This window comes from Mercenaria mercenaria, chromosome 18, assembly GCF_021730395.1.
Source record: "Mercenaria mercenaria strain notata chromosome 18, MADL_Memer_1, whole genome shotgun sequence".
Lineage (NCBI taxonomy): Eukaryota > Metazoa > Mollusca > Bivalvia > Venerida > Veneridae > Mercenaria > Mercenaria mercenaria.
This window is the reverse complement of record NC_069378.1, coordinates 55,358,586-55,386,424: the sequence shown is the minus strand read 5'-3', so window position 1 is coordinate 55,386,424 and position 27,839 is coordinate 55,358,586. Positions and strand designations below refer to the sequence as shown.

Genomic DNA, 27,839 nt, shown 5'->3' with positions numbered 1-27,839 from the left:
TTTTTCTGAGGTGTAACAATTTCATGGACTTAAGCTTTGCCCTTTTTCTCAAATGTAACAATTTGGTGAACTATGCACTTTTCTCTGAAGTGTCACAATGTCATGAACTTAAGTGTCACACTTTGTTCTCAAGTGTAATAATTTCATGAACTTAAGCTTTGCACATTTTTTACATGCAACAATTTCCTGTATACTTGCCATTCACACATTTTTCTGAATTGTAACATTTTGGTGTACATACCATTTGCACTTTTTGGTGTACTTACCAATCAAACTCTTTTCTGAAGGGTAGCACTTTTGTGTACTTACCATTCACATATTTTTCTGAAGTGTAACAATTTGAAATATTTACTGTTCACACTTCTTTCTGAAGTGTAACAATTTGATGTACTTCCCGTTCACACTTTTTTTCTGAAGTGTAACAATTTGATGTATTTACCAATCACACTTTTTTCTGAAGTGTAACAATATGACGTACTTACCGTTCGCACTTTTTTCTGAAGTGTAACAATTTGAAGTAGGAGATTGGTGATTTCCTCTTTTTGAGATGAACATTCCTCTGACTTCTCCAACAACTCATTGGAGAGCTGAGCAAGTTGATTGTGTACATCTTCTGTTTAAAGCAAAATTTAGAAACATGTATTATACTATAAAATCACAAATATTCGTAGCAGAGAATTCCTTGTGAATTTCATGGGTGTCTAAATATTTTTCATGAATACCATGGTTACATCACTATCTTTCAGTGATTTCTTGATTACATCACAATCATTTTTCATGGTTGAATTACTATTTTTTTTGTTGATTTCACGGCTGTGTTAATCTTGAAATTAAATACTTATAACAAGAGCTGTCTCCATAGGATGACACATGCCCCCGATGGCACTTTAAATGATAGTTATGGCCGATGTTCGAGTTTAGGACCTTTGACCTACGGAGCTGGGTCTTGCGCGCGACACGTCGTCTTACTGTGTCACACATATATTAATATGTGATTTAACCTTTAGCTTGCTGTCGGCAAGTGATTCTGCCTTTGCCACCAGCGCAGACCAAGATCGGCATGCACATCCGTGCAGGCTGATCATGATCTGCACTGTTTGCTATTCAGTCCGTAATTTTTCAGTGAATACCCTTTCGAATAATGAATGGTACTGCCCAAATTGTATGATAGACCAGTCCATTTTAGAAAAGAAGCAGGCTAAAAGTTAAGATCCATTTTAGACCTCTTTATCTACTAAAGGTACTGATATTACGAAGTACAGCTTTCTGAAAGCAAGCACCTTTTATAGACTCTAAAATGACTTCAAAACAACCTGGAAAAATTATGCATTTCTTTTTTTTTCAAAGGAGCAATAAAAAATATGTACAAATTTTTACATTGATGTTTCATATTTAACATTTATAAACATTTAAATCTTTATAAATATTCATTTAATCTATCAAGTTTTAAATTCAAATTATTTAAGAGATAAATAGGCGTCATATCTATATGTGTCATATCTATGTGTCACCAAAGGAGAGATATGTATCAATAAAATTGAACTATCACTGCCAGGTGTGTATCCCAACAATTTCTTTTATCAAAGCAGATTAAATTAATTACTGAACTACTAAACATTTTTGTCATGGGCCAACAGGATATCCCGGGCTTGCCGTGTAAATGACGCAAGTTGTTCATTTCAAGTTACGCCAGTCTTTGTCATATCCTTGAAATATTTCTAAAACAACAACTTGATGTAATTGAAAAAACGGCATGTGTCAAGTTTTACTACTGATGTACTGATAATCATGACTAAATTTTTAAACATTGACAAGTTCTGACGTCCTAACACCGCCCTTAAATAAGTTTAAAATCTAGAAAAATTGCCACAAATGTCTCTCTAATTACGCAGGATTGTGGAAACTGACAATTCTTGGGTATCGTGTCTTAAGATTACCCAAAATACAGCTATATATCAAAATGTTTCGCTTTTTCATCTTATTTTGGTCAAAACTGATACATCTAACTTTTTGTCATGATTAATCATTGATCAGAAATTTTTGTACAAATAAATCAGGGCAGAAATGTCTATGGATTCCTATCGCTATGATTTATTATTACAGTAAGAATATTTGTTTGTTTCTCGGCTGAACACCACTAGATCTGGCTAGAACTTAAAATTTCGTAAAACATGGTCATACAGGGTTTTTTCTAACTAATTTGGGAACATAACCTATACCCCCAAAATTGGGAATTTTGACGCGTAAATGTTCCAAATTGGGAAATATTTAGTCCCATAGGATGTAGCAAGGATGTGTTTAAGCACTTTCCCATACACTTGTTTCACATTATACAACCTCTTTAACATACTTCCTTTACAAAATTGTCCATAATTTGGTCAATGTTTGTGCAATTTTGATGGAATTTTATTCAGAATGTAGATTGGGAATTTTTGCACTCATTTTGGGAAAAATACATACTTTTTGGCATTGGGAATATAGCCGAATAACGGCTATAAAAACGGCCGAAAAAAACCCTGTCATAGACCATTCTACAGACAGACAAATTAGACAGCACCTACTACATCATATTTTACTGAGTGACTCACACAGTAGGCAGCTTATCAACATATCTTATTTTAACAATACTGCCTAAACTCTCAGAATCACTTTTGTTTAACCTTTACCCTGCTAAATTTCTAAAATAGACTGGCCCATCATTCAATTTGGGCAATACCATTTATTATTTATAGGGGTGTTCACTGAAAATTTACTGACTGAATAGCAAACAGTGCAGACCATGATCAGACCGCACGGATGTGCAGGCTGATCTTGGTCTGCACTGGTCGCAAAGGCAGAATCATCTGCCGGCAGCAGGCTAAAGTTTAAAAATAATCTATATGACGTATATCTGGAAATGAGCTGACTTAATACTTTTAAAGCTGTCTTTACGCATTGATTTCAGATGGAACATTTCTCGACAAAGGCTCAGACAGCTCTGCAGACTCAGCTGTCTTCAAAACTGATCTGCTTTTGATGAGAAATAGCTGAAATAAGGACCACTTCAAAACCTAAGTCAAAACATTTGTTTATCCAATGTCTTACAATTTCTTTGCGTTACGACTATGGGTTCCTGCATTCTGACTAGAGAAGCTGTCTTCATAAATGACCTATTTTCAACCTTTACATTGCTACATTTTTACTATGAACTTGTCCATCTTTCAATTTAGACAGTACTATTAACTCTTAATAGGGCTGCTAACCGAAAATATACTTACTGAATAGCAAACAGTGCAGATCATGATCAGACTGCACAAATGTGCAGGCTGATCATGATCTACACTGGTTGCAAAGACAGAATCAGTCGTGTTCAGCATGATAAGAATCGGTGAAAAGTGGCAGGAAAATAGACCACTATATAGCCCATGTCCAAAAGTTTTTTGGTTTTTTTCTATGTCTTACACTTTCCTTATTAAGGTTTATGGGTTCCTGCATTCTGACTTGAAAGTGGCATTTCTTCTCTGCCACTAACTCAAAAAGCTTCCTCAAATGGCCTAATGCTTAGGACAATGAATATACATTGAACAAAGTGATGAACAATGAATGAGCACAACAGAACCCGTTCACATGAACAGTTTTGTATTACTATAAGCCCCCTTTAAAATAAAATCACACCTTTCATCCCTTAACACACACATTATATACAAAACAAGAGCTGTCCGTAAGACAGCCAAGCTCGACTATTTGAAATATTGTCACAGAAGCAGGAAATTATTACCAAAAATGTTGAATATCGAAAGAGTTTTAAGTTCGAAACGGGACATAATTTGACCAAAATGCATATCAGAGTTATGGGACTTGATGCTATCAACTAGTTTAATAACCCCGAAGAAACATATTAAGTTTCAGATCCATATCTGCATTAGTTTTGGAGATAGTAACTTGCATGTAAAACTTTAACCAGAATTTTCTAAGTCCAAAAGGGGGCATAATTTGCTCAAAATACATGTTAAGAGTTATGGAACTTGACCCAGTGAGGTTGATAACTGACCTAGAAAAAGAATAAATAAGTTTCAAAGCTATATGCCTTTTGGTAATAGCTGTATGTACTTGCACCCAGAACTTTAACCAGGATTTTCTAAGTCCAAAAGGGGGCATAATTTGCCCAAAATACATGTCAGTTATGGGACTTGATTCTATCAACTAGTTTTATAACCCCGAAGACACATGTGAAGTTTCAATTTAATATCTGCATTAGTTTTGGAGATAGTAACTTGCATGTAAAACTTTAACCAGGATTTTCTAAGTTCAAAAGGGGGCATAATTTGCTCAAAATACATGTCAAAGTTATGGAACTTGATCCAGTGAGGTAGGTAATTGATCTAGAAAAAGAAAAAATAAGTTTCAAATCAATATGCCTTTTAGTAATAGCTGTATGTACTTGCACGCAAAACTTTAACCAGGATTTTCTAAGTCCAAAAGGGGGCATAATTTGTTCAAAATACATGTCAGAGTTATGGGACTTGACCCAATGAGGTAGGTTATTGATCTAGAAAAAGAAAAAATAAGTTTCAAATCAATATGCCTTTTAGTAATAGCTGTATGTACTTGCACACAAAACTTTAACCAAAATTTTCTAAGTCCAAAAGGGGGCATAATTTGGCCAAAATACATGTCAGAGTTATGGCACTTGACCAAGTGAGGTAGGTAACTGATCTAGAAAAAGAAAAAATAAGTTTCAAATCTATATGCCTTTTAGTAATAGCTGTATGTACATGCACGCAAAACTTTAACCAAAATTTTCTAAGTACAAAAGGGGGCATAATTTGGCCAAAATGAAGGTCAGAGTTATGGGACTTGGTGCTATCAACTAGTTTTATAACCCCGAAGAAACATGTGAAGTTTCAATTCAATATCTGCATTAGTTCTGGAGATAGTAACTTGCATGTAAAACTTTAACCAGAATTTTCTAAGTCCAAAAGGGGGCATAATTTGCTCAAAATACATGTTAGAGTTATGGAACTTGACCCAGTTAGGTTGGTAATTGACCTAGAAAAAGAATAAATAAGTTTCAAAGCTATATGCCTTTAAATGATAGCTGTATGTACTTGCATGCAAAAACTTAACCAAGGTGTGACGCCGATGCCAGGGTGAGTAGAATAGCTAGACTATTCTTCGAATAGTCGAGCTAAAAAATCTTTTAATAATAGGCCATAGTTAAAAAAAATTTGTTTGTGGTACACGGACCAAAGTTTTTTGTGTATGTAGGTAAGTATGGAATTTCTTTGCATATAATCATATAGGTAGAAAAATAATTTTTCATTTGACTTGCCAGAAAAATTTCCATGGGTAGGTCATTTAACTGCAAACAAATGCTTTTTTAATGATAGCCTTACTCAATACCATAATAAATACCATCATAATGTAGGCCAGAATAAATACTCCCTTTCTGCAAAATTTGACATCCCCAGGGGTGTTTATTAGAGGGTATACAGTATCTGGATTTTTTGAAACGTACCAAGTTGCTGTACACAATCATTGACCAACTGTTGTTCCTTTTCTTCCAACCCTTCAGTCAAACCTTTAAGCTTTGATGTCTACAATAGATAACATATAATTTGCATAATTACATACAATGAAACAGAAGGGAAAGCAGTGTCTAAAGCAGTCAGTTTAACCCTTACCCTTCTAAATTTCTATAATGAACTTGTCCATCTTTCAATTTGGACTGTTCAATTTGGACTGTTAAAAGGGGTGTTTACCAAAATGATACTGACTGAATAGTGAACAGTGCAGATCATTATCAGACTGCACAGATGTGCAGGCTGATCATGATCTACACTGGTCGCAAAGGCATGTGTCCAGCATGGTAAGGGTTAAAGAATATCTATTTCCAAGTAGGCATTTACTTCAAACAAATTTATGACAAATATCTCTCTGGCATTAAGATTGTATTAAAAATTCCTTTCTAGGAAAAACAGGAAAGGAAAATTTTTGAAATTTGTACAAGGAGTTATCTCCCTTTAATCAAATTACTGTCATTTTGTTGTGATTAGTTTATAGGACATAATGCTAATTACAGAAAAAAGTAACTTTGCAACCACAAGTACTGGAGATATAAATAAATATAAATATTGGATTCAGAAAGTACACATCTGCAAGAGATATTTTAACAAATTCAAAGTCTTCAATGTCTTCTAACCTATGAGATTTTGTACCAGTTCATTTCACAATACACAAACCTTTGTTCAGAAGATATTAAATATCATCATTTCAACTTGTCATTGTATTGCGGACAATATAAGGTTACCCAAACAAATAAGTCTAAACATAGTTTCATAATAGGAAGAGGCAAACAATACATGCAGTTGATACAATCTAAGAAAAGGAATTTGATACATTGCAGCAATTGCTCACATACTCATATTTCAACATGTAAAATGATATTCCTTGCAGTTTAAACAAAACATGTAAACAGTTTTGTTAGCAACCTGCAGAACTTTACTCGAATCTCTTCCAAGCCAGCAGACCTCGGAGATATTCATATCATTGCAGTTTCAAGACAAGCAAATTGTAACTGGTATCTCCTGGGACAAGTTTCACCATTGTTGATTTATTTTTTAAAATGTCAGTTTGGCATCAACTTCTTATTCCTTACTAAAGTTACTTAGATGAAAATGCTTACATGTTTTCAGAGGAAGTATCTAAATTATAACAGGTTACTGAGTAAAATACATTTTATATTTCAAGTACCTGTGTATTAATGACCTTGACCCATGCAAACCAAAATACAACAGCCTTGGTCTCTGTGCAAGATACATCTTAGTTCCTAACTGAAGTTATCAAACCAAAAGTTTCTAACCTACTACCTTTTTTTATCAACTAGTTGTGGTAAAAAATTGAAACAAACCTCTAAGTGGAGCTGAAGATTTTCATCTTCCAGACTTCTTATCTTTTTCTGCAGTCCTGGTGCCGTTTTACTATCAGGGGTATCCGGCGAGCTTGCGTCCCCGCCCTCATACGTCTGTGTGTATATTTTAAGGAGCTCATCTTTCATGGATAAGTCATGCTTCAGTTGATTTATTCGCTCATTAGCCTGTGAGATTAATAGTTCTAATTCTTCATTCTTTTCTTCAAAATATTTATTTTTCTCAAGAAGGGTCTGTCCAATCTTTGCTGCTAATTCCAAATCTCTTTCTTTCTGCAAACAGAAAAAAGTATAGATATTAGTAACTAAACTAATAGATTTTATGACATGTTAATAGTAACTACTGCAGGTTTTCTTTCACAGTTTTTCTTAATGACCATCTGTAGCAAATGTTATAACAGCCTTTTTCAGATTATTAACCCAGAACTGCAGCAACATGTTTGCCAGAATTCCAAAATCAAGCTGTCTTTCACAGCTTAAGTTTCTGTAACTTACCAAAAAGGAAGTACTTCCACTTGCATACAAAAACATGTTTGCCTGGCTATTTCTAACACAGTTCTAATGAGATATATTTTTGTTAGGCAGTAATTAACATACCACAATGTATAGATTGTTAACATTTTTCTCTTTGACTGCTCTTTGGTATTGGTTCATGCACTGGGTTTCAAATATAGATCAAAAGCTCTCGGCAATGAGGCCAAATTTTTTCTTCATTCTTGCATAAAACTGTTGTTTTAATCGTTCTTTGAGGGTGTTTTAACAGGCGAGTATATGTGTGTTAACAGAGAGATTCTCAAGCTCACATGCTGATAGCGCACCTTTTTTACTTATGCCTGTAACATGACAAAGTTTAAAGTTAACATATTACAGCCTAATTATGGCAGATTTAAAGGGAAATGACATCAACTTAATCAAACAACGCCAACATTCCAGCATATTTCATGGATACTTAATGATGCTGATTGACAATTTATGATAGAATAGCTAGCTTTAATGCATGTTCATTTTGTGTTTTAACATCTGCCTCAGGGCTCCAGCACCAACTAATCCTTCAGGATTCTGCAGTGTTGCATCTAGGACATGAGATTGCGCGATTCTCGCATTATTTTGGCCAATCACGCTAAGTTCTTGCCGAATGCGCGACCAATCACGTGCATATATAGGCTGTTTGTGTGTTATGCTGAATTCATTCCAACCGCAATATAAACAAATCTTCGTCATTTTTATCCAAGGATGTGTCTATAACACGTACTGGACTAGTATCGACACCGATATTCATCAGCATTTTAGTCAATAGTGATGACCATTACCGGTATTCGTCTGTGTGTTAGTGTAACATGTGTAAACAAAAGAAAAGTTTTATGCCGCTGAAAAGTCAAAAAGCCAAACAGAAAAATTAGCGACTTTTTGTTAGGTCAACAACATCTCAACAAGAGACCATAGATTTAACTGACGAGAGTGCACCAAGTGTCAGTCATGACGCTGATTCGGACCAAATAGGTGCCGATAATGAGCCGGCTGAGACTCTATATGCTATATTACCATAATTAAGTAAAACTTACTTGATCCTGACAGACTTTAATCTCCCGTAAGCAGAAACCTCTGATCTGAGAGCACAGTTCAACCCTATCAGCATTTTTTGCAGACTAAATTAATTGATTCTCTATAGAAATGCTATATAAAAATTTTCTGAACTTCTTTTATCGATTGCTTTGCCAGAGTTCCTGTATCTAATCAGTTATTGTAAGAAACTGATTTTATTCTCCCATTGAAATAATTGTGTCGCAAGCTTTTAATCAGATTAGTCCATTTTTAATGCCAGTTTTACCATAAAAAAATACTGCGGAGGTAGTCAGGGAGTCAGAAAACATGCATTAATAGACACTTCAGGTGAAAAGAATGGCCTACGGTGTCAAGGGAACTGGTTGTTAAGTGTGAAACAATGGCCACACACTGTCGGCATATTGAAAGGATTTCTGTAACATAACATATTGATTATCAATCTATTAAATTAACAATGACTATAGTGTTCATGAATATTTGAAAAAAATGTAATACAATAACTGTGAAAGCATTTAAATTCGTACGCCTACAGATCTGCAGTTTCAGCAAAGGGAGCTTAGTTTATACTAATTTGTTTTAGCTTGCTTCAAGCTTATTGTAACCACTCTCGAGCCCGCTTCCTGGAAAAACCAGTACTGGTGTCATATGAGAAGTCATGGTTGTGACCCCAGTGGGGCTCGAACCCACAAACCCTGGATTGAGCTGTTTAGCAGAGACAAGAATTTGCAAATTTCTTAAAGAAATTTTTTTTGTAAGATTGTTGTTTTTTTTTAGGTTTTTGAGAACTGGCATAGCAAAAAAATATAAAAAATATTCTCCCGTGATTATAAGCTTCAAATATTAGTGATTTCACAGTATCCACTGTTCCGGTGTCAGCTGGTTTTGTGTTCTCTTTATTCGTGTTCTCTTCATTTGCTAAATTATAACAAAAAATGCTTTCCTGGAGGAAATTTAAGTTACCTGCCATTCATTTTTAAACTTTATTATTTCCTTTTTTTTACCATAGAATCAAACATATTTACAAGATATTTTACCAAATTTTATATGCAATAAGAAAATTAATTCTTTTAAAGCAGATTTCCTTACTAGCAATATCTCTGAGTTTAAAAGAATAAAATTTAAACAAAAATCTTACTTTTTGCCCAGTTTTTAATTCATTTTTTCTCAAAGCCATTTTTCTGCACAAATTACATTAAGTCCATTTTGTTTACCAGCTAGTAAAAGGGAACGCAACACTCCACTTTTATCAGTGTGCAGAAATAAAAATAAAGTCCTTGTAAATTCATAATTCGGTGCACGCTATCTTCATCCTGAATTTACATTTTGTTTAAACAAAACCAAAAAAAGAAGGTCCTGTTTGAACTGTTGAATAAGACGAAGTACTACAAAAAAACATCTCCGCATGACATAAATTTTCCAGTTTGTAGAACTGTTTAACTAATTCTGAACTGAGAGCAAAAACAGATTAACTGCATTTACATAAGGTAGCAGTTAACCCCTTTTTGGTGCTAACAGCATGTAATGTTCTATTATGTAACATTCTACAGCTGATTTCTTACATTGATGTCAAACACAGACATGACCTCTGGGTCATTAACATCAATTTAAGAGTTCTAAGCAAAAATGTTCTTTTGTTTTAACAAATGACATATACCATAATACTCTTAGAAATAACTCCAAGAGCATTAATTCCGAGACCAGTATGGGGTAAGCTGATTAGCTGATATGTGGGCTATTAGTATTAATACTTATTTCATTTAGCAATCCTCCCTAAGACCTTAGTTTTCTTGATTAAGAGGGGTAAAAATACTCTTTTTTTAGCATAATAAGAAGTTTCAAAACAATAAAGGGAGTGGGCTGATTAATAATTTGTATATTCAGGTCAACAAACTGTGCTTTTTCAAGACAAAATATTTCCAATCCAAAACTGTTTCCTTCAACTGAGCTGTAAACATTGGTTGTACTTAGAAGTTTATGACAATCTCACCACAATTTAGAAGGTAGAGAGATGACATGAAATTAAGCTATTTGATCTTTGACCTCCAAGTGTGACCTTGACCTTGGACCTAGTGATCTGGGTTGTGCACTCTGCACATCATCTTGATGAGGTAAACAATTAATGCTAGTTAAACACAAACATCTTCCAAGCAATTTAGACAAATCGGGAGTTGACACAAAGTTAAGCTATTTGACATTTGACCTTTAAGTGTGACCTTAACCTTCGACCTAGTGATCTGGGTAAAGGGCTCTTCGTATTGTCTTGATGAGAAATTGGCTCAGAGTGGAACCTGATGAACAGTTCATCCTGTATGAGGAGTACCATTTTTGAACAAAAATATAACAAAATCAAAGCCGCGGAGAAGTCGAAACAACTGAATAATCAAAGATTTATTGTTCGCGACTCAAAAATCTGTCCTGTCTGTTACAGTACCGCACAATGATCACTTCAGCTTAATGCTCCAAAGTCCATGACAATAGTCTGGTCTATACCATTTCCAATGTACTTTAAAACAGAAACTGTTGATAATTGTTTTTTCTTGTTTCTCCTCTGCAGGATGAGTAAAAATTCTAGGCAGCTTATCCTGCAAGACAACCTGCTTTCAAAGAATTTGTCATCTCTGAAGAAGTCAATCATCTCAGAAACACTGCTTCAATAAAACTTAGGATCAGAGGAGAATTACTTTATTGCACTTTCAATAGGACAAAAAAGTAGATAATCAAATATAAAACTCCAAGAATTACACAGCAAGCATAAAATGTTATAAGAGGCTTAACATACAATCCTATTGATGGCCTGAACCTGTAAGTTATTAATGAAAAAAACAATTAGCTGCGTTCAATAAATGCTTGATGCTCCCGGTGGCATCCTTGTCGATACAAAGCAAGCTAAGTCCAAAATGAGGTCAAGATCAAGGTCTAGGTCAAACTGAGGTCAGGTAATGTCTGAAGATGAGGAATGGTCACAGGTTACATCTGCATTAGTATCAAGTCATTCTAGTTAGGGGTATTGATGCTAAACGAAACGGTCCCATTTGGTTAACCTCGTGCGGACGGACGGACGAACGGATGGACAAGACAATCACTATATGCCTCCCACATCAGTAGATGCCTGGGGCATAAAAAATATTCCTGTATTAAAACAAATTCAAATGAAACAGAAAACTAAAATAGAGAACTGCTGCTAATAATTGTTATGGGTTTTAGCTACATTCTAGTAACAATTTGTTAAAATTTTAATCATTAGATTTTTAAATTATAATTTTCACTTTGATTTGTTTTTAACTGAGCCCTTGATAAATGCCTCCCTGGTGGGGTGGGGATTATTAATTTATGGGCTAAACTGTATGTACTTTTGTATGTATGTACTTTTAAAGACAGAATATGTACTTACTATGCAACCCAATGTACATTCTTTGAGACATTTTTCCAAATGGTCACTCTCAAAATCTGGCATTTTGTAATTAATAAATTAAAAAAATTATTTTAACATTAATATCCTCTAACCATTAAATTACGGTCTGCAATAAGTTACACACTAAGATGGAAAATTAATGGCAGAAGGCCTGTGTTTGACATTGGTGAACTTTATAAATAAATAAACAAAGCTTACATATATTTAAATGACCATTTTCTAATTCTGTGTTGCAAGAACAGCTTATCTTGTCATCACTTTGAACCACAGTTAAACTATTATAGCCCCAATACAATCAACTGACAGATAATTCATGTGACCATATGAATGAACTGAATTTCACTGATAAAACTGGACTGTATCTATGCCACTCTTCTGTACTGAAGCAGCTTCCTAAAGGTATTTAAATCACATGAGCAAAGCTTCCAAAATGTTTCATCTGAAAATCATAAATTGTAGCCAAGATTATATTCCAAATGCAGGCCATTGTACATGAAATTAGGCCTAAAAAGCACCATAGTAATAGACTGTATTTTGCACTGTGCATGCTTGCAAGTACCTGGTAAAATTCTGAAATATGTAAACTGTAATATACTGTGAAATCATTTAATTTCGTGAGCAGGAAATTCTGTGATTTTGGTCAAAATGCTATTTCATGGAGATATGAATTCTTGGACATAAAATAAATAGGAATTTTTAATACTTAGTTCTTGGGATAAAATTTTGTGCATTGTCTCAACCATGAAAATTAGTACCCAAAGAATGCTGACTATTTCACAGTATATTATTTTAATGCTCCGCCTGTTTTAATGAAGATACATTATTGTCATTTAACAATATAATGGTAGATTGGGGTCAAATATTTTGTGAAAACGATATAAGAATTTATAATATTTTTTATAATTTATATTAAATTCTATTATATTAATTTTTATATTATATTCAAATATATCATATTATATATTTTTTATAAAATATTTTCTGCAAATATTAGAACAGCCCAAATGCATTCTCAACAGCAAGGCATATATTGCCTTCTATATAAGGAAAGCACTGAAAAGGACAAATCATATCCAAGAAATTTTTATATCAACAAAACAAACTATTCAGCAAATAATTCATTATGCTGACGTAATAACATTTTTTTTTCTCGAAAGGAATGTAATGGACATGATGTCAAAAAAGGTCTGATACGGTTATATAATACCAGAGATAACTAAACCTGCTTTAATCTCCCCCTCTTCAGACATGTCTGCGTTAAATCGGTGCATGTATACTTTAATCTGAAAGGTAAATATTGACTTCTGTATGTACACATTAAGCTTACCTAATTTAATTATACCAACCTGGGATCTGATTATTCAATTAGTGCTATAACATGTATTAACCTAAAATAAAATGCAGGTTATTTATTCAGTCGTAACAGGCTAGCAGTCATATCAATAAATTTCTTTTTATTTAAATTCTGTGGTTTCAGCCAAAACAGCTTCTTCAAGAGGACATTGATCGTGGGTATCAAAGTTTGAAAATCAAATCAACTCGAATAAAATATGTTCAATGCCATTCAATTTCGCAAGCTAAGGCATGCAAACAATTAAATTAATGTAAGTCCCATGTGAATATTAATGATATCAAAGTATCATCATTTTTACTATCAACTGCAAGACTGTTAGATGGGTGATAGTCTTTAATGTCTGGTTTCAGTTTTCACGCCAGCACTACATGACACACCATTTAGAATCGGCCCAGGCTATGTAAACATTACCATAAAACATGAAGGCTTTGAAGGCCCAGTATCGCTCACCTGACCTAGTTCCCCCCAAAAAATGACGTTTTTAAGGGCAGAAAACTCTTTTTCAATACCGGTGAATTATGATTTTTATTGCATATTTTTGTTTCTTCAATTATTGTCCTTCAATATCCGAAGTTTGAAGAAATTCTGTTACTGGGAATAATTTCACCCTAAATTCTAGCATACGTCCTTAAAACAAACTTTCTGACCATGTTTTATGTAAATCAGGTAGAACATTACCAAGTTTTTCAGTTACTTGTCCTAGTGACCTAGTTTTTTACCCAAGTAAGAACAAATTTATTTAAGATCTTCAAACAAAATTCTGACAAAGTTCTTTAGATGTAGATCATGATGAACATGTGATTCCTCCAGTGTTAACTATGTTTTCTACGATTTGATCTAGTGACACAGTTTTTAATCATATGCAACCTAGTTTTATACCTGACCTAGATTTTTTAAAGACAAACATACTGACAAAGTTTTAATAACGAACAAGTAGAAAATGTGTCTTTTAGTGTGTTAAAAGGGGTTCTATGATATGACCTAATAACCTAGTTTTTGACCTCAGGTAATAAAGTTTTGGACTTCAAATCTAACCTAGATTTCACAGAGACAAACACCTTGACAAAGCTGTATGCAAATGAGGTAGAAAACGTGTCATCTAGGGTGTTAACAAGGTTTTCCTATTAACTGACATAGTGAACCAGTTTTTGACCCCTGATGGCGATCACAACAGCTCACCCTGAGCACTGAGTGCCCAAGTGAACTAAAAACCAGTACATCTTTAAGAGTCATGCAACTTCTGTTTTACATCAGCTTTTCAAGCCAACAAATCAATTGTCTTTTGCAGACATTCAGTGGTGCACCTACACATGCGCTGCTAATGTCTTTTCACTCCACTGTGATGTATCTGTAACTTTTAGCTATCAACTCAATCTATCCTTTCTAATAGCATTACTTGTTTTAATACCATTTTAATTAACTTACCTCTATATGAAGCTTTGTTACATATTTTTTTTGCATTTTTGTTTGGCAGTGTGTAAAAGTCTTTCATTCACTAACAGATTACCTATTTTAGGCTTAATTGAATTCTTTCAAGTTCAATGGGTTAGGACTGTTTTTAACTCTGCTCTCAATAGTTTACAGAAATGGACACGCGTTTATAATCAGCTATTTCCTTGCAATTTTGTATTCTTGTATGCTATTCCCCCATTTTTTTCCCCAGCTATTGGTGATGGAAAAAGACAACAGATGTCCCTCCAGCCATTGTTTCAGACATAGACGGGTTTCCTGATAGAACCACTGGCCAGTTCTGTCAGCCAGCTCGATGGCTTCCTCACTCAAAGAATTCTACATCCCCGGCAACCTAAATTTCTCGGCCACAGAGGCCCCTCTGTATTCTTCAGCCTTTGGCATAGCTCGTACGAGTATGTGACTTTTCATATGATATTAGCTGCTCGGTGCAAAAATCACAAATACTGAATATGTGCGAAATCTCATACGTAGAAAATATACAAAATCGCACACAGAGAACATGGAACTGCTCAGAAACTGTTGACAACAGTTACTTGTTTACGACTTTAACAAAACATATTTCCTTAGATACCACTATTCGATCTTTAATTTACTCACCTCTTCTAAAAGTCTAGTTACGGCTTCTATGTCATTGTATGTTTTAGTCATCTGGGTCACACGGTCCGAACATAATACTGAAAATACACAGGGAGAAACAACATTAACATGACATCCAAACTTTACTAAAGATTCACCAATTTAACCTTTAGCCTGCTGGCGGCTAGTGACTTTGTCTTTGCGACCAGTGAAGACCAAGATCAGCCTGCACGTCCATGCAGACTGATTATGGTCTGCATAGTTCGCTATTCAGTCAGTAAATTTTCAATGAACACCCCTTTGATAAACAAGTGGTACTGCCCAAATTGAATGATGGATCAGTCCGTTTTAGAAATTTATCAGGCTAAAGATTAAAGGAAATAATCAATTTGTTTAACACAATATACCTTTTTTCATGATATAATTATATTCCAACTATATCTGCACAAAGAAATATCTATCCCAGATATATGGAATTACATTAAACACAAATCACATTGCATGATATATACCATAAACTATATAAACATATCCTTCTCTTACGCAATATCTACAGAATTCTGCATCATCCTGTATTTTGTAAGCCAGAAAATTCTCAGAAAATAAAGACAAGATTTCAGACATGAAATCATATCTGCGACTCTTTGCATTTGGACTTTTTGGTAAAACACCATGCTTCTGTTGTAGCTATTTTGTTTTTGCAGTTAAAGCTGTTGATTTTGCTATAGTTGTTGTTGTTGTTGTTGCTGCTGTTGTAGAAATTGTTGTTGCTGCTGCTGTTGTAGAAATTGTTGTTGCTGCTGCTTCTGTTGTAGTAGAAATTGCTGCTGCTGCTGCTGCTGCTGCTGCTGCTGTTGTTGTTGCTGCTGCTGTTGTAGAAATCGTTGTTGCAACTGCTGTTGCTGTTGTTGTTGTTGTTGCTGCTGCTGCTGCTGCTGCTGTTGTAGAAATTGTTGTTGCAACTGCTGTTGCTGTTGTTGTTGTAGAAGTTGTTGCTCCTGCTGCTATTTTTGTTTTTTTTGTTTGTGTGATTTCTTTTGGAATGGGGGCGTGGATTTTATTTGGACTGGGAGAAGGAATTTTGATTAACTAATTTAGCTATTTCTGTTTTTTACAAAAATATCAAAAACAATTGCAGGTAAAATTTCCTTACTGATATTAATTTGTCACTGAACAAATTTAAAAAGTATGTTTATTTTTAAATTTTACCAAGTGGCTTGGTTTCAGCAGATTAACCATCATATCCCTTAAGTACAGTTCTAAAAGAAGTGTTTGTATGCATGTTAATATGCACAGAAATATCCAGCAATATTTCAGGAAATATAAAAAGAAAAAGATCTATATATGCACAGGCTCCCAGAGAAATAGAGAATAGGCAACGCATAGAACTGATTTAGTTCACTGGTGTAACATTTGGCTGCTGGACAACACAGGAAAACATGGAATCAAGTTCTGCAAAAGTACCAATAATTTACTTTTTAAAATCTTTGTAAATATTATCAAAGCCAAACAACATAATAATAATATTTATGATCGTGTTAAAAACTTACCATTGTATGTTATATTTGTTAACTCCTCCTCAATCTTGCTAATTTGCATATCCATTTAATTATTTCATAGTGAAATTACATTTTGTTAACATCTGAATGAAAATGATAATTTGCTAATCCATTTGCATAGTCCTTATTTGCACTTTTCACTGAAATAACTTGTTTGAATTCGTTAAAACTCCTTACTATATTGCATATTTGCATATCCATTTATTAATCTAAAATATGAACAATCTTGCATGGTGTCATTCAGTTCACTGATCTTTCCAAATATCGAAATATTACGTATATTTTACATGTTTCAAGCACATTTGTATTTTTTTCTACGTTAATCTCTCCTCGTACACTGTTATACTGCTATATTTACTTTCAGTTTGTTCATTGCTTTAAATGACTGGTACAAATTACCTTAAATTTGAATACCACATTAAAGAAATAACCATTCACACTTCAGTTTAAATTACTGCTGATAATGTTTACTTCTTTATGCAAATTATTTTGTCATAAATTTACATATTCAGAAAAAATAAAAACTGCACAGATATCCTGCAGCACATTATAAATACCTGTACATTCAACTGCCTTATTAATCATAGATTACTTCCTATACAAGGCCCAACTGTGAAATACCTTTGAAGTTTACATTTTGCAGGTACATATTTAATACACCAATACTACAATATCGAGTATTCAGTATTTTTCTTCCTTTCAATTACACTAATGTAATACTGTGGGAATGGCGTACAATATAATCTGCTTAATTTCCTCAATGGTACAGTAATTACATTCACCAGCAAAGAATTAGACAGCAGACAGTTATGGTTACCTTTAAAGGCAATGCCTTTGTTATTACCTTAAAATGTAATTCTTTTTTTATAAAAACAACACCTTGTCCACAATTCCATGTAAAATTTAATAACTAGTTCAAAATGTGTGTTTCATAATCATAAAAAATTATATTCATCTAACTTGTTCACTTGAAATGGTCAACTTAAAAGATAATATCTAAATTCAATATATAACCTATATATCCAAATACATACGTTTATACCTGTGTTCCTAAGGTCATGTTATATTCATAACATATACATATTGAACATTGTAATTTAAAAACCATTTAATCAATGGAAATCATGGATTGCTAATGCAACAACAAACAGTTCCATTAGAACTGGTTGACAACCTTCATCATTTGTGGGGAAATCTCACACAAAGTCACAGGATGACAAATATTAATACCCCATTAAAATGTCCAAGAAATATTACTTATGTATACAGCTGAACCTGTCTTAGCAGCCACCTGTATTAAACAACCACTTGCCAGTCAGTTAACTTCCCAAATGGACAATTTATTCTAATTTAAACTTTGGTCTTAAGCAACCACCTGAGCATGTTGTTCCTTTCGCTTGCAGCTTAGGACGCAAATGATTTTGTCTTTGCAACCAGCACAGAAAAAGATCAGTCTGCACGTCTGTGCAGGCTGATCATGGTCTGCACTGTTCGCTATTCAACCACTAAATTTTCAGTGGACACCCCTTCGAAAAATAAGTAGTATTGTCCAAACTGAATGATGAACCAGTCCATTTTAGAAATTTTGCAGGGTAAAAGTTAAGGTAGTGAATATCAATCGCCTTTTTCCGTTCTAATACGTACTCTCTGAAAGAAATTTCGACATTCTCTGGCTGTTATAGAAAAGAATTTCCTGTTTTGGCCTACGGATGCTGACATCGCATACAGAGAATACCAGTAATACTTATTTTCATAAACTTCACTACTTCATCAATCTATGAAATTATATAAATAAGAAAGAACAAATAAAATTTCCATATAATATTATTTTATCATAAGAATTTAAAATCCAGAAATTTGGCTGTTTTTGGTTTGAATAAGAAAACTTTATTCCAACAAAAGAAACACACATACTTATCATTCAATATATAATCATAATTTAATTTGAAAAAGTATTAACACCACACTTTAAATAATTTTGGTAACTACTAGTAACTGAAATTGACTTCAAAACACCATTTTCCATTTGAGTTCATTATATCGTACACACAAACTATCTAACTAAGTAAATGTGATGCTATCCTGCTGATATGTCCTAATTTCAAATACAGGTATCGGAAAAATATCAAAAATATTGGCTGGACAGGTAGTACAATTCAGTTCCAATAAATCGGAGAGACAACGTTAAGGTAAGGTAGCACTAATGAAAATCAATAAGGCACGCAGAAATATCTCCTCGTATGGAAGTCGCAATCTAGGATCCTGTTTCCATTAAATGACAAGCAATTATCAGTCACATGACCCCAGTGCAAAGCACTATGGTATTTACCTGGAATCAGTTCAAATTTCAAAACATACTCTAATAATGGTATCATGATATTGCAATATTTTCTCCTTTTAAAGACAATAAAGATTTGAACTGACTTACTAATGCCACTCTTGCGTAATTTGAACCGCACCATGAGAAAACCAACATAGTGCGTTTGCGACCAGCATGGATCCAGACCAGCTTGCGCATCTGCACAGTCTGGTCAGGATCCATGCTGTTCCTTTTCAAAGCATATTGCAATTAGAGAAACCATTAGTGAACAGCATGGATCCTAATTCGCTGGTCTGGATCCATACTGGTCGCAAATGCACTATGTTGGTTTTCTTAAGGCGCGGCAAATTTCAATTTTTACTCTTGCTGTCAGTTCCTAATCGCCTCAATAGCACAATGGTAGACAGCCTCTAAGAGTGTGGGATTACAGCTTTTCATAATGATAAATAACAATCAAATCTGTTACCTCAGCCAGGTACTTTTTTTTTTCGTTTTGGTTTTAACGCCGTTTTTCAACAGTATTTCAGTCATGTAACGACGGGCAGTTAACCTAACCAGTATTCCTGGATTCTGTACCAGTACAAACCTGTTCTAAGCAAGTAACTGCCAACTTCCCCACATGAATTATCAGAGGTGGAGGACTAATGATTTCAGACACAATGTCGTTTATCAAATAGTCACGGAGAACATACGCCCCGCCCGAGGATCGAACTCGCGACCCCGAGATCTGTACACCAACGCTCTTACCTACTGAGCTAAGCGGGCGGGCTTCAGCAAGGTACAACATACTGGAAAATCATTCAGTTTATAACCTTTACCCTGCTAAATTTCTATAACAAATCTTTCAATTTGGACAGTACTGTCAAAACGCGTGCATACCAAAAAGAAACTGACGGAATGACAAACAGTGCAGGTCATGATCAGACTGCATGAATGTGCAGGCTAATCATGACCTGCACTGGTTGCAAAGGCAGGGTGCAGTTATGTCCAACATGATAAGGATTAAATGTTTTACATGACATCAGAAATCAATTTCCAGAACTTTTTCTTTCAACAAGCAAACATGAGTTGAATTTAGACCACTTATATAGCACAAACTATGGACTGGCAATCATGTAAGGATCAATTCATTAATATACACTGTCTTACTGAATGGCTTGCCAAAATTATTACAGGACATTTTGTACTAAATTGCCAGTCCATAGTTTGTCCTACTGACCAGTCTATAGTTCAATATTAATTTTGCTGAGCTACAGTCACTAAAAACTTTATAAATGCAGATTTGGCAAAACTTGAAAATTAGACTGGCATTTTCTATTAAACCAATTATACTTTACAGTGACTGTGCAGCATTTGAACTGTCAGTTACACTGAACATGCGTGCTGACCACTATTTGCCACACCCTGGTATCAAAATGGGGACAATGCCCTTATTCAGAAAGTAATATTTTAACTTAATACTTTAAATCATTTAATCTTGTTGACCTGACTTAATATGATTATGCCTGTTGTTTTTTATAAGTATTTCATTACCAGTATATATTGTTGAAAGATCTTTTTGGCGCCTGAAATAATCTTACTTGGCAAATAATATTTCTTGCCGATTAGCTGGAGAGGCTCATTTTTTGACCATTCTGTTGTTTGCAAGTTAACCAATGGAACTAAAATGGAGAAAAAAATCAAACCCTTACGCATAAAATGTCAACAAAACAGTTACTGTTGTTGTCATGAAACTATGATAATTATTCCGAATTAGTAAAATTAAATCAATTACATCATATTTATATATAATTAGCACCATTTTTGTCCATCTTGTATCAACGCCTTGAAATTTTATATTATCAGCAATATGTCCATACCAGAATTCATCAGTTATACTGGGACAACCCTAACTCAAGGATATCAATTTGCAAATCGGCAATAGTTTGTATTGTTTATAGTAAACATGATATTTCAAGTATCGGATGGCAATTTCTGTTCCGTTGGCAATTTCTGTTCAGTTACAATTTCTCTAAATGTGATGTTGTCATTTTTAAGTTGATTATGTGCATGTAACGAACAGAAAACAAATTTTCTTATATAGCCTGAGTAAATGCCAAAACAGCATACAAGACTACATCATATCACGTACACTGCTAAATGTCATCACAGGTCCGCTACCTTAATATTCTAACGGTATGTTCAACTTACCTCTGTCTATTAAAGATAAATCCATAATTTACACTACCATTCTGTCACAATGTTTCAAACTATCATAAAAATACTTTTTCACCACAATGACAAAAAAGTCTCAACTCAAGAAAATTATATTATTGTTTGTTACTTTGTTTAAAAGTACTTTGCTTTCAATATTGTCAAAAAAACATATTAATTTTGGAAACTTTGAAAAAAAAAAGAAAATAAGAGGCAATTTGCCCTTTAATAAACAACAGTATTTCATAGTGATTTCATTAAATGATTAAAAAAAAGCAACAAAAAGATGTTACCTTCGCAAAATATATAGTCAGAAAGAGAAAGTTAACTTAATTCTACGAATCATTTACTTCAGGATGCATGTTTTAAAATGAGCTGTACACCTAACTGCACATCTATATTAGTAATCAATCTTATCTGTGTGAAAATATCCTCCCTTTTTTTTCTTTTTTTTCTGTGGTTATTTAAATACTGATAATTAATCTTTAATGTAAATAAGCTTCTGTCTGGTATATCATGTTAATGAAAACCCTTAATCAGAATCTATTATACAATTAAGTATATTAAACATTAGTTAAACCTGAACAAGAAAAAAAACACGTCATGTAAGACCTTTAACATTTTTATACTTTTCTGCCACACATATTACAGTAAATTCCTTGTCCTGTGTATCAAGTAAAGCTAATAATTATTGTAATTTTTCTCATTTTTTCTTCATTTTTTCACTTTTTCCTCATTTGCTCACGTTCTTCTCATTTTTTGCTCATATTTTTGACAAGAAAAACTTCAGATCAACTTTCCACGACATAACCGGTCCTATTTTTGGTTACTTCTATTTTTTTGGATAACATTTAACTGGCAGATAGGCTTCCGACTGTTCTACACAAATTCTAGAAACTTGTGCAAATGCACGTCTTAATTTTATCAAATAAACGAAACTGGTAAAATTCAATGCATTTCAAGATCTGATAAATGTTCAATGAAATCATTAACAGCTTAGCAATCATTCTTTCCTACAATTACCATCACGTTCACATGCACACATGCATGTCTTCACGAAACATTGAACTTTTTAATAAAGTGATGTATCTAATATATACCTCATAATTTATGCAGATAAAATATAGTCTTATTTAGATCTTTATGAACAGGAACGTTATCAATTAAAGTTGAGGTAAACAAGTTTTTTGTCAATCCTTTAAAATGCAAACGCATCCTGAAGTAAAATGAGTCATAATGATTTTCACTAAAAATAAATTTATTTCATATTTACACGACTTATAAACATTAAAATAATATTAATCCAAACAAATTATTTAAACAGAAAAATTGGTTTTCAAAATATTAAGACTAAATTTTTATTAACGGTATTCAAAAAGCACAATGCCATTCACACGTATGCAATGAAGTCTACTTGTTTATATTTACAGAATTTAGCACAGAAATTTAAACTGATTTAGTGTATCAAATTAAGAAATCAAATACTTCACAAAACTTTTAACCTATGCTTTGATGATCAAAACAAATAAATGACCTAATTACCTACCTAAATCTTTCTGGTATATTTAATGACACAAAAAGACGTCAACTGATCTTCTTAAACCAACCTTTATATCAGATTAAAATTTAACACCTAGGCTGGTCTTTAAAGGCATTGACAATATGCCAGCAGTCTTTATAGCCAAGTTATAAAATTTGATTATTATAAATGGGAAAATATTATCAGCAGATAGTCTTTATTATATACGTACAAATTTCCTGTCCAAAGTACAGCATGTATTTTACTTACAAATACAAAACCTTGTATTGAACTTCCATTCATTACAGGAAAGTTTTCAATCAGCATAAATTACTCAATGACTGTGTCACAATGTTCAATGCATTAAAAAGTTCTCAATTTCAAACAATCTTTCAGTCTTGTCTATCTAAAGTTATAGTCAATTTCGACTGATACAACACTGGAATGTACAATGTATATAATGAAATGGACAATAAACTGGAACCCTGCTCAGCAATGCTGCACTCAGCTCTCAAGGATTTGGCACAAGCCCCTCATGGCATCCAGACACACCCGGCAAAATCTTCACAAGACAAATACAATATTGCAGATCAAGATACTGTTACAATTTCCCTATTCAACAAGATTTTAGACATAAAAGCCTGGAAATACTAACCCTTACCATGCTGGACACTATTAAATTTGCCTTTGCGACCTGTGTAGATCATGATCAGCCAGCACATCTGTGCAGTCTGATCATGATCTGCCTGTTCGCTATTCAGTCAGTATCTTTTTGGTATGCATCCCTTTTAATTGTTAATGGTTCTGTCCAAATTGAAAGATGGACAAGTTCATAATATAGAAATTTAGCAAGGTTAGGGCTAATTTATTTTTTGCCTTGTCATCATCATTATATTCCACACTCTGTATTTGGTGGCTTAACTAGAAAACTTAAATGAAAGACAAACACTGTCATAAATGGATATTATTAATATTGACCACTATGGTTATGATCTCTTTGTATTCCAGGCCATAAAATCATACATCAAATGTTGCCTTACAAGGTGCTTGACCCAGTTGTTGGGGTATTAATACTTCAAAGAAGATTTTAATCTATTACAATCAATATGCACCAATAAATGCCACACCTTGTGCAGGTAAACTGCATTAAGAGTACTTAAAGCAATATCAGATTACTTTTCTAAAGGATATATTGTTTATTTACATAGAAGTTTACTTTTAAAACACTTAAGGCCTTTTTTTTCTGTACAAAAAATAGGCAGAATATATCAATGATTAGCCGTAAAGTTCATATCACACTGTATTTCAATGATCAGTTAATAACAGTTAAAAACATAACACTAAAAATTTAATAGATATAACATACTAACATAATCTGACACCTGTGCATGATCAGATCAAACATGTTTGTATGAAAAGATTAGCTATGCACAGATAGACATAAATAGGCATTTTTGCATGGAAAAATTAACTATGCACAAATAGACATAAATACATCTTTGCATGATAATATTAACTATGACAAGACAGACATAAATAGTTATCTTTGCATACTAAGACATCTTTGCAAGTATACAGATTTTTGCATGAACAGACATATTTGCATGATCACAAATCTGTCCATGTCAAAATATTTCTGTACCTGTTCAAACATCTGCACATAACAAACACATTTTCATTATAAAACATCATTGCTTGACTAGATTACTTACTTGCATGATCAAACATTGCATGACTAAACTTACTTACACGAGTAAATTTACTTGCATGATCAAACTTTATTGCATGACTATAAACTTACTTGCATGATCAAACATTGCATGACTAAACTTACTTGCACGAGTAAATTTACTTGCATGATCAAACTTCATTGCATGACTATAAACTTACTTGCATGATCAAACATTGCATGACTAAACTTACTTGCACGAGTAAATTTACTTGCATGATCAAACTTCATTGCATGACTATAAACTTACTTGCATGATCAAACATTGCATGACTAAACTTACTTGCACGAGTAAATTTACTTGCATGATCAAACATCATTGCATGACTATAAACTTACTTGCATGATCAAACATTATTGCATGCTATAAACTTACTTGCTTGATCAAAAGTTTCAAACATTGCATGAATATTCTTTTCGCAGACCTTAGAATATTACACAATTGCACTACAAACTGTAACTTTATGTCATGTTTTCATTCCAGACATATTGCACAATGCTGGTTATACAGCTGAGTTCAGTAAAACACCTTTTCTTAGTTAAAGTACATAAAGTATGCATGCATTACATGTATGTTACTTTGTCCTTTTACTATATTTACATTTATAGTTTGAATTTGTCTATATAATATATTATGTACAGTGTCTTATAGTTCATAAACTATGACCTGCCAGTCTTTCAGATCATACAAATGTTTCTAAGATACAATTATTTTACACACAAACATTATGGTACACAGGCTTATAGCAATGCAACTGTCACTGAAATTACCCAGGATTTCAAAATCAAAATAAGCGTGGTGCTGTTGTCACAGCGCTAAAATGACACCTATGGCGCACTTAATTTGTTTACCACAAGCACTTTTATTTTCAACAATTAGGATGAAAAATACACCTTGCTGCTTTGTCAGGTGTGAAAATTTACAGCAGATAAGCGGTTTATGGGCATAGATTTGATTAACTAATGTCTGTCATCAGTGGGTCTCTAAAATTTGATCATTTCTGCATATCGGTTAACTCAGATTAAAACAAAAGACAACTAGAGTTGTCACAGGAGTGACGAATTAAACTCCCACAATATGGCCTTGTCACAGAACTAAGCCAATGTCAAAGCTGAACTTACTTGACCTTTGACCTACTGACCTTAAAATCAATAGAGGTCATCTGCTGGTCATGATCAACCTCCCCATAAAGTTTCAAGATCCTCGGCCCAAGCGTTCTCAAGTTATTGTCCGAAAAAGATTTAAATGTTCTGGGTCACTCTGACCTTTGACCTTTGGAACTCAAAATCATTACATGTCATCTGCTGGTCATGACCAACCTCCCTATTAAGTTTCGTGATCCTAGTCCCAAGCGTTCTGAAGTTATTGCCCGAAAACAGTTTAAATGTTCCTGGTCACTGTGACCTTTACCTTTGACCTACTAGCCTCAAAGTGGAATGTGACCTGTATTCAATCATGTTACACCTGTGTACAAAAATTTATGATCCTAGACTCAAGCGTTCTCAAGTTATCATCTGGAAACCGTTTAACTGTTCAGAGTCACTGTGACCTTGACCTTTGACCTACAGACCTCAAAGTCGAACTTGACCTGTATTTTATGATGTTACACCTGTGTACTAAAAATTATTTAAATCGGTCAAGCCTTTCATGAGTTATCATCCGGAAACCGTTTTAGTTCAGGATCACTGTGACCTTGACCTTTGACCTACAGACCTCAAAGTCGAACTTGACCTGTATTTTATGATGTTACACCTGTGTACTAAAAATTATTTAAATCGGTCAAGCCTTTCAAGAGTTATCATCCGGAAACCGTTTTAGTTCAGGATCACTGTGACCTTGACCTTTGACCTACTGACCCAAAATTCAAACTTGACCTGTATTTTCTGATGCTGCACCTGTGTACCAAAAATTATTTAAATCGGTGAAGCCTTTCCAGAGTTATCATCCGGAAACCATGAAAACCAACGGACCGACCAACCGACCCACCGACCGCCAAGCCCACTCCTATATACCCCCCTCAAACTTCGTTTTGTGGGGGTATAATTATGTAGATTACATTCTTTCACAGACATAGTAATCAAACAAATTTCACAACGAAGAATTAATCACAAATGTGTTGGTTATCAGAGATCAGTTTGGAAGAAAGAAGCCCTAAATGGCATACATGTAGTTCATTATGACAGGTTTTATTTTAATTTTGTTTAATTCCAATTTTTAAAATATTACAATTTCATTCCAATTATTGTCTTTGAACTTGAGTCTGGAGGTATGTTAAGACACTGAACTTCTCATCTTCCTTAACCTATACCCTGCTTAATTTCTAAAATAGACTGGTCTATCATTCAATCTGGGCAGTACCATTATTATTCAAAGGGGTGTTCAATGAAAATTTGCTGACTGGGTAGCAAGCAGCGCAGACCATGATCAGCCTGCATTTTCGCAAAGGCAAAATTACTTGCTGCCAGCAGGCTAAAGCTTAACATATGAGTAACATTTCATTGGAACCCCACTGAGCTGTTTATAAGTTAGAACTTAGAAATGACCGCTTGAGACACCCAAACTACCTCACATGCAGTCAGACATTGCAATCACTAGAGTGGTGGAACCTATGCTCGCGGTATTTTGTACATATATTATCTTTTTAAGAAACAAGAAAAAAATATTATTTCGATTTGCCTATACAAAAATATAAAGTTATCCTCCTATTATTGAAACATATTGTTGATGTGCGTCATCACGTGACTTAGTCGTCTCGTAAGCTATCGACACAGCATACGTGAAAAGGTGAAAATTCGCCCTGAAGGGAACCTATGCTGGCGGTATGTTATATCTATTAAACTAAGGGCGAAAAAAAATTCAGCTGGCTAAAAATGAACAAACAAGCATATGCGAATATAATATTTAGAACATTACTCATTTATTATGTGAAAAACGAAAGAAATGAGGATAAAGTTTAGTATGTGCCTCAATGTGTATATTTCCCTTACAGAAATGGAGTCACTATTAGAACAAAGCTTAACAAGAGCACCGCCTTGTGGGTGCTGACGCTCATCTCATTTTTTTTGTGTAATAGAAATATTGTCCTACCCATGATTTTCTAAGTCTAAAAAGGGCCATCATTCTTGCAAAAAGCAGGATAGAGTTATGTTTCTTGATGTACAGTGTCCACTTATGATGGTGAAAAACTGTTGCAAGTTTTAAAGCAATAGCTTTGATAGTTTATGAGAAAAGTT

General features: G+C 33.8%; 1 protein-coding gene across 9 annotated transcripts in view; it reads right to left on the bottom strand.

Annotated features, from left to right (window-relative positions):
* LOC123538834 (trafficking kinesin-binding protein 1-like) overlaps positions 1-27,839 on the bottom strand; it is a 60,470-nt gene that overhangs the window by 22,182 nt on the left and 10,449 nt on the right. For 2 of the 9 annotated variants that reach the window (XR_008368362.1, XM_045323229.2), the window contains exons 1-5: positions 16,836-17,574; positions 15,307-15,383; positions 6,890-7,180; positions 5,498-5,576; positions 483-613 (exon numbers count right to left, since the gene is read on the bottom strand). Coding sequence is in view for 8 of the 9 variants with exons in the window: in XM_045323229.2 (XP_045179164.2) it covers positions 483-613; positions 5,498-5,576; positions 6,890-7,180; positions 15,307-15,383; positions 16,836-16,890 (633 nt within the window). In the remaining variant the exon portion in view is untranslated. Of the gene's footprint in view, positions 1-482; positions 614-5,497; positions 5,577-6,889; positions 7,181-9,605; positions 9,758-15,306; positions 15,384-16,835; positions 17,586-21,354; positions 21,557-21,650; positions 22,402-27,839 lie in introns of those variants that run through there. The other 7 variants (XM_045323233.2, XM_053530115.1, XM_053530117.1 and 4 more) reach the window with 7 other exon arrangements.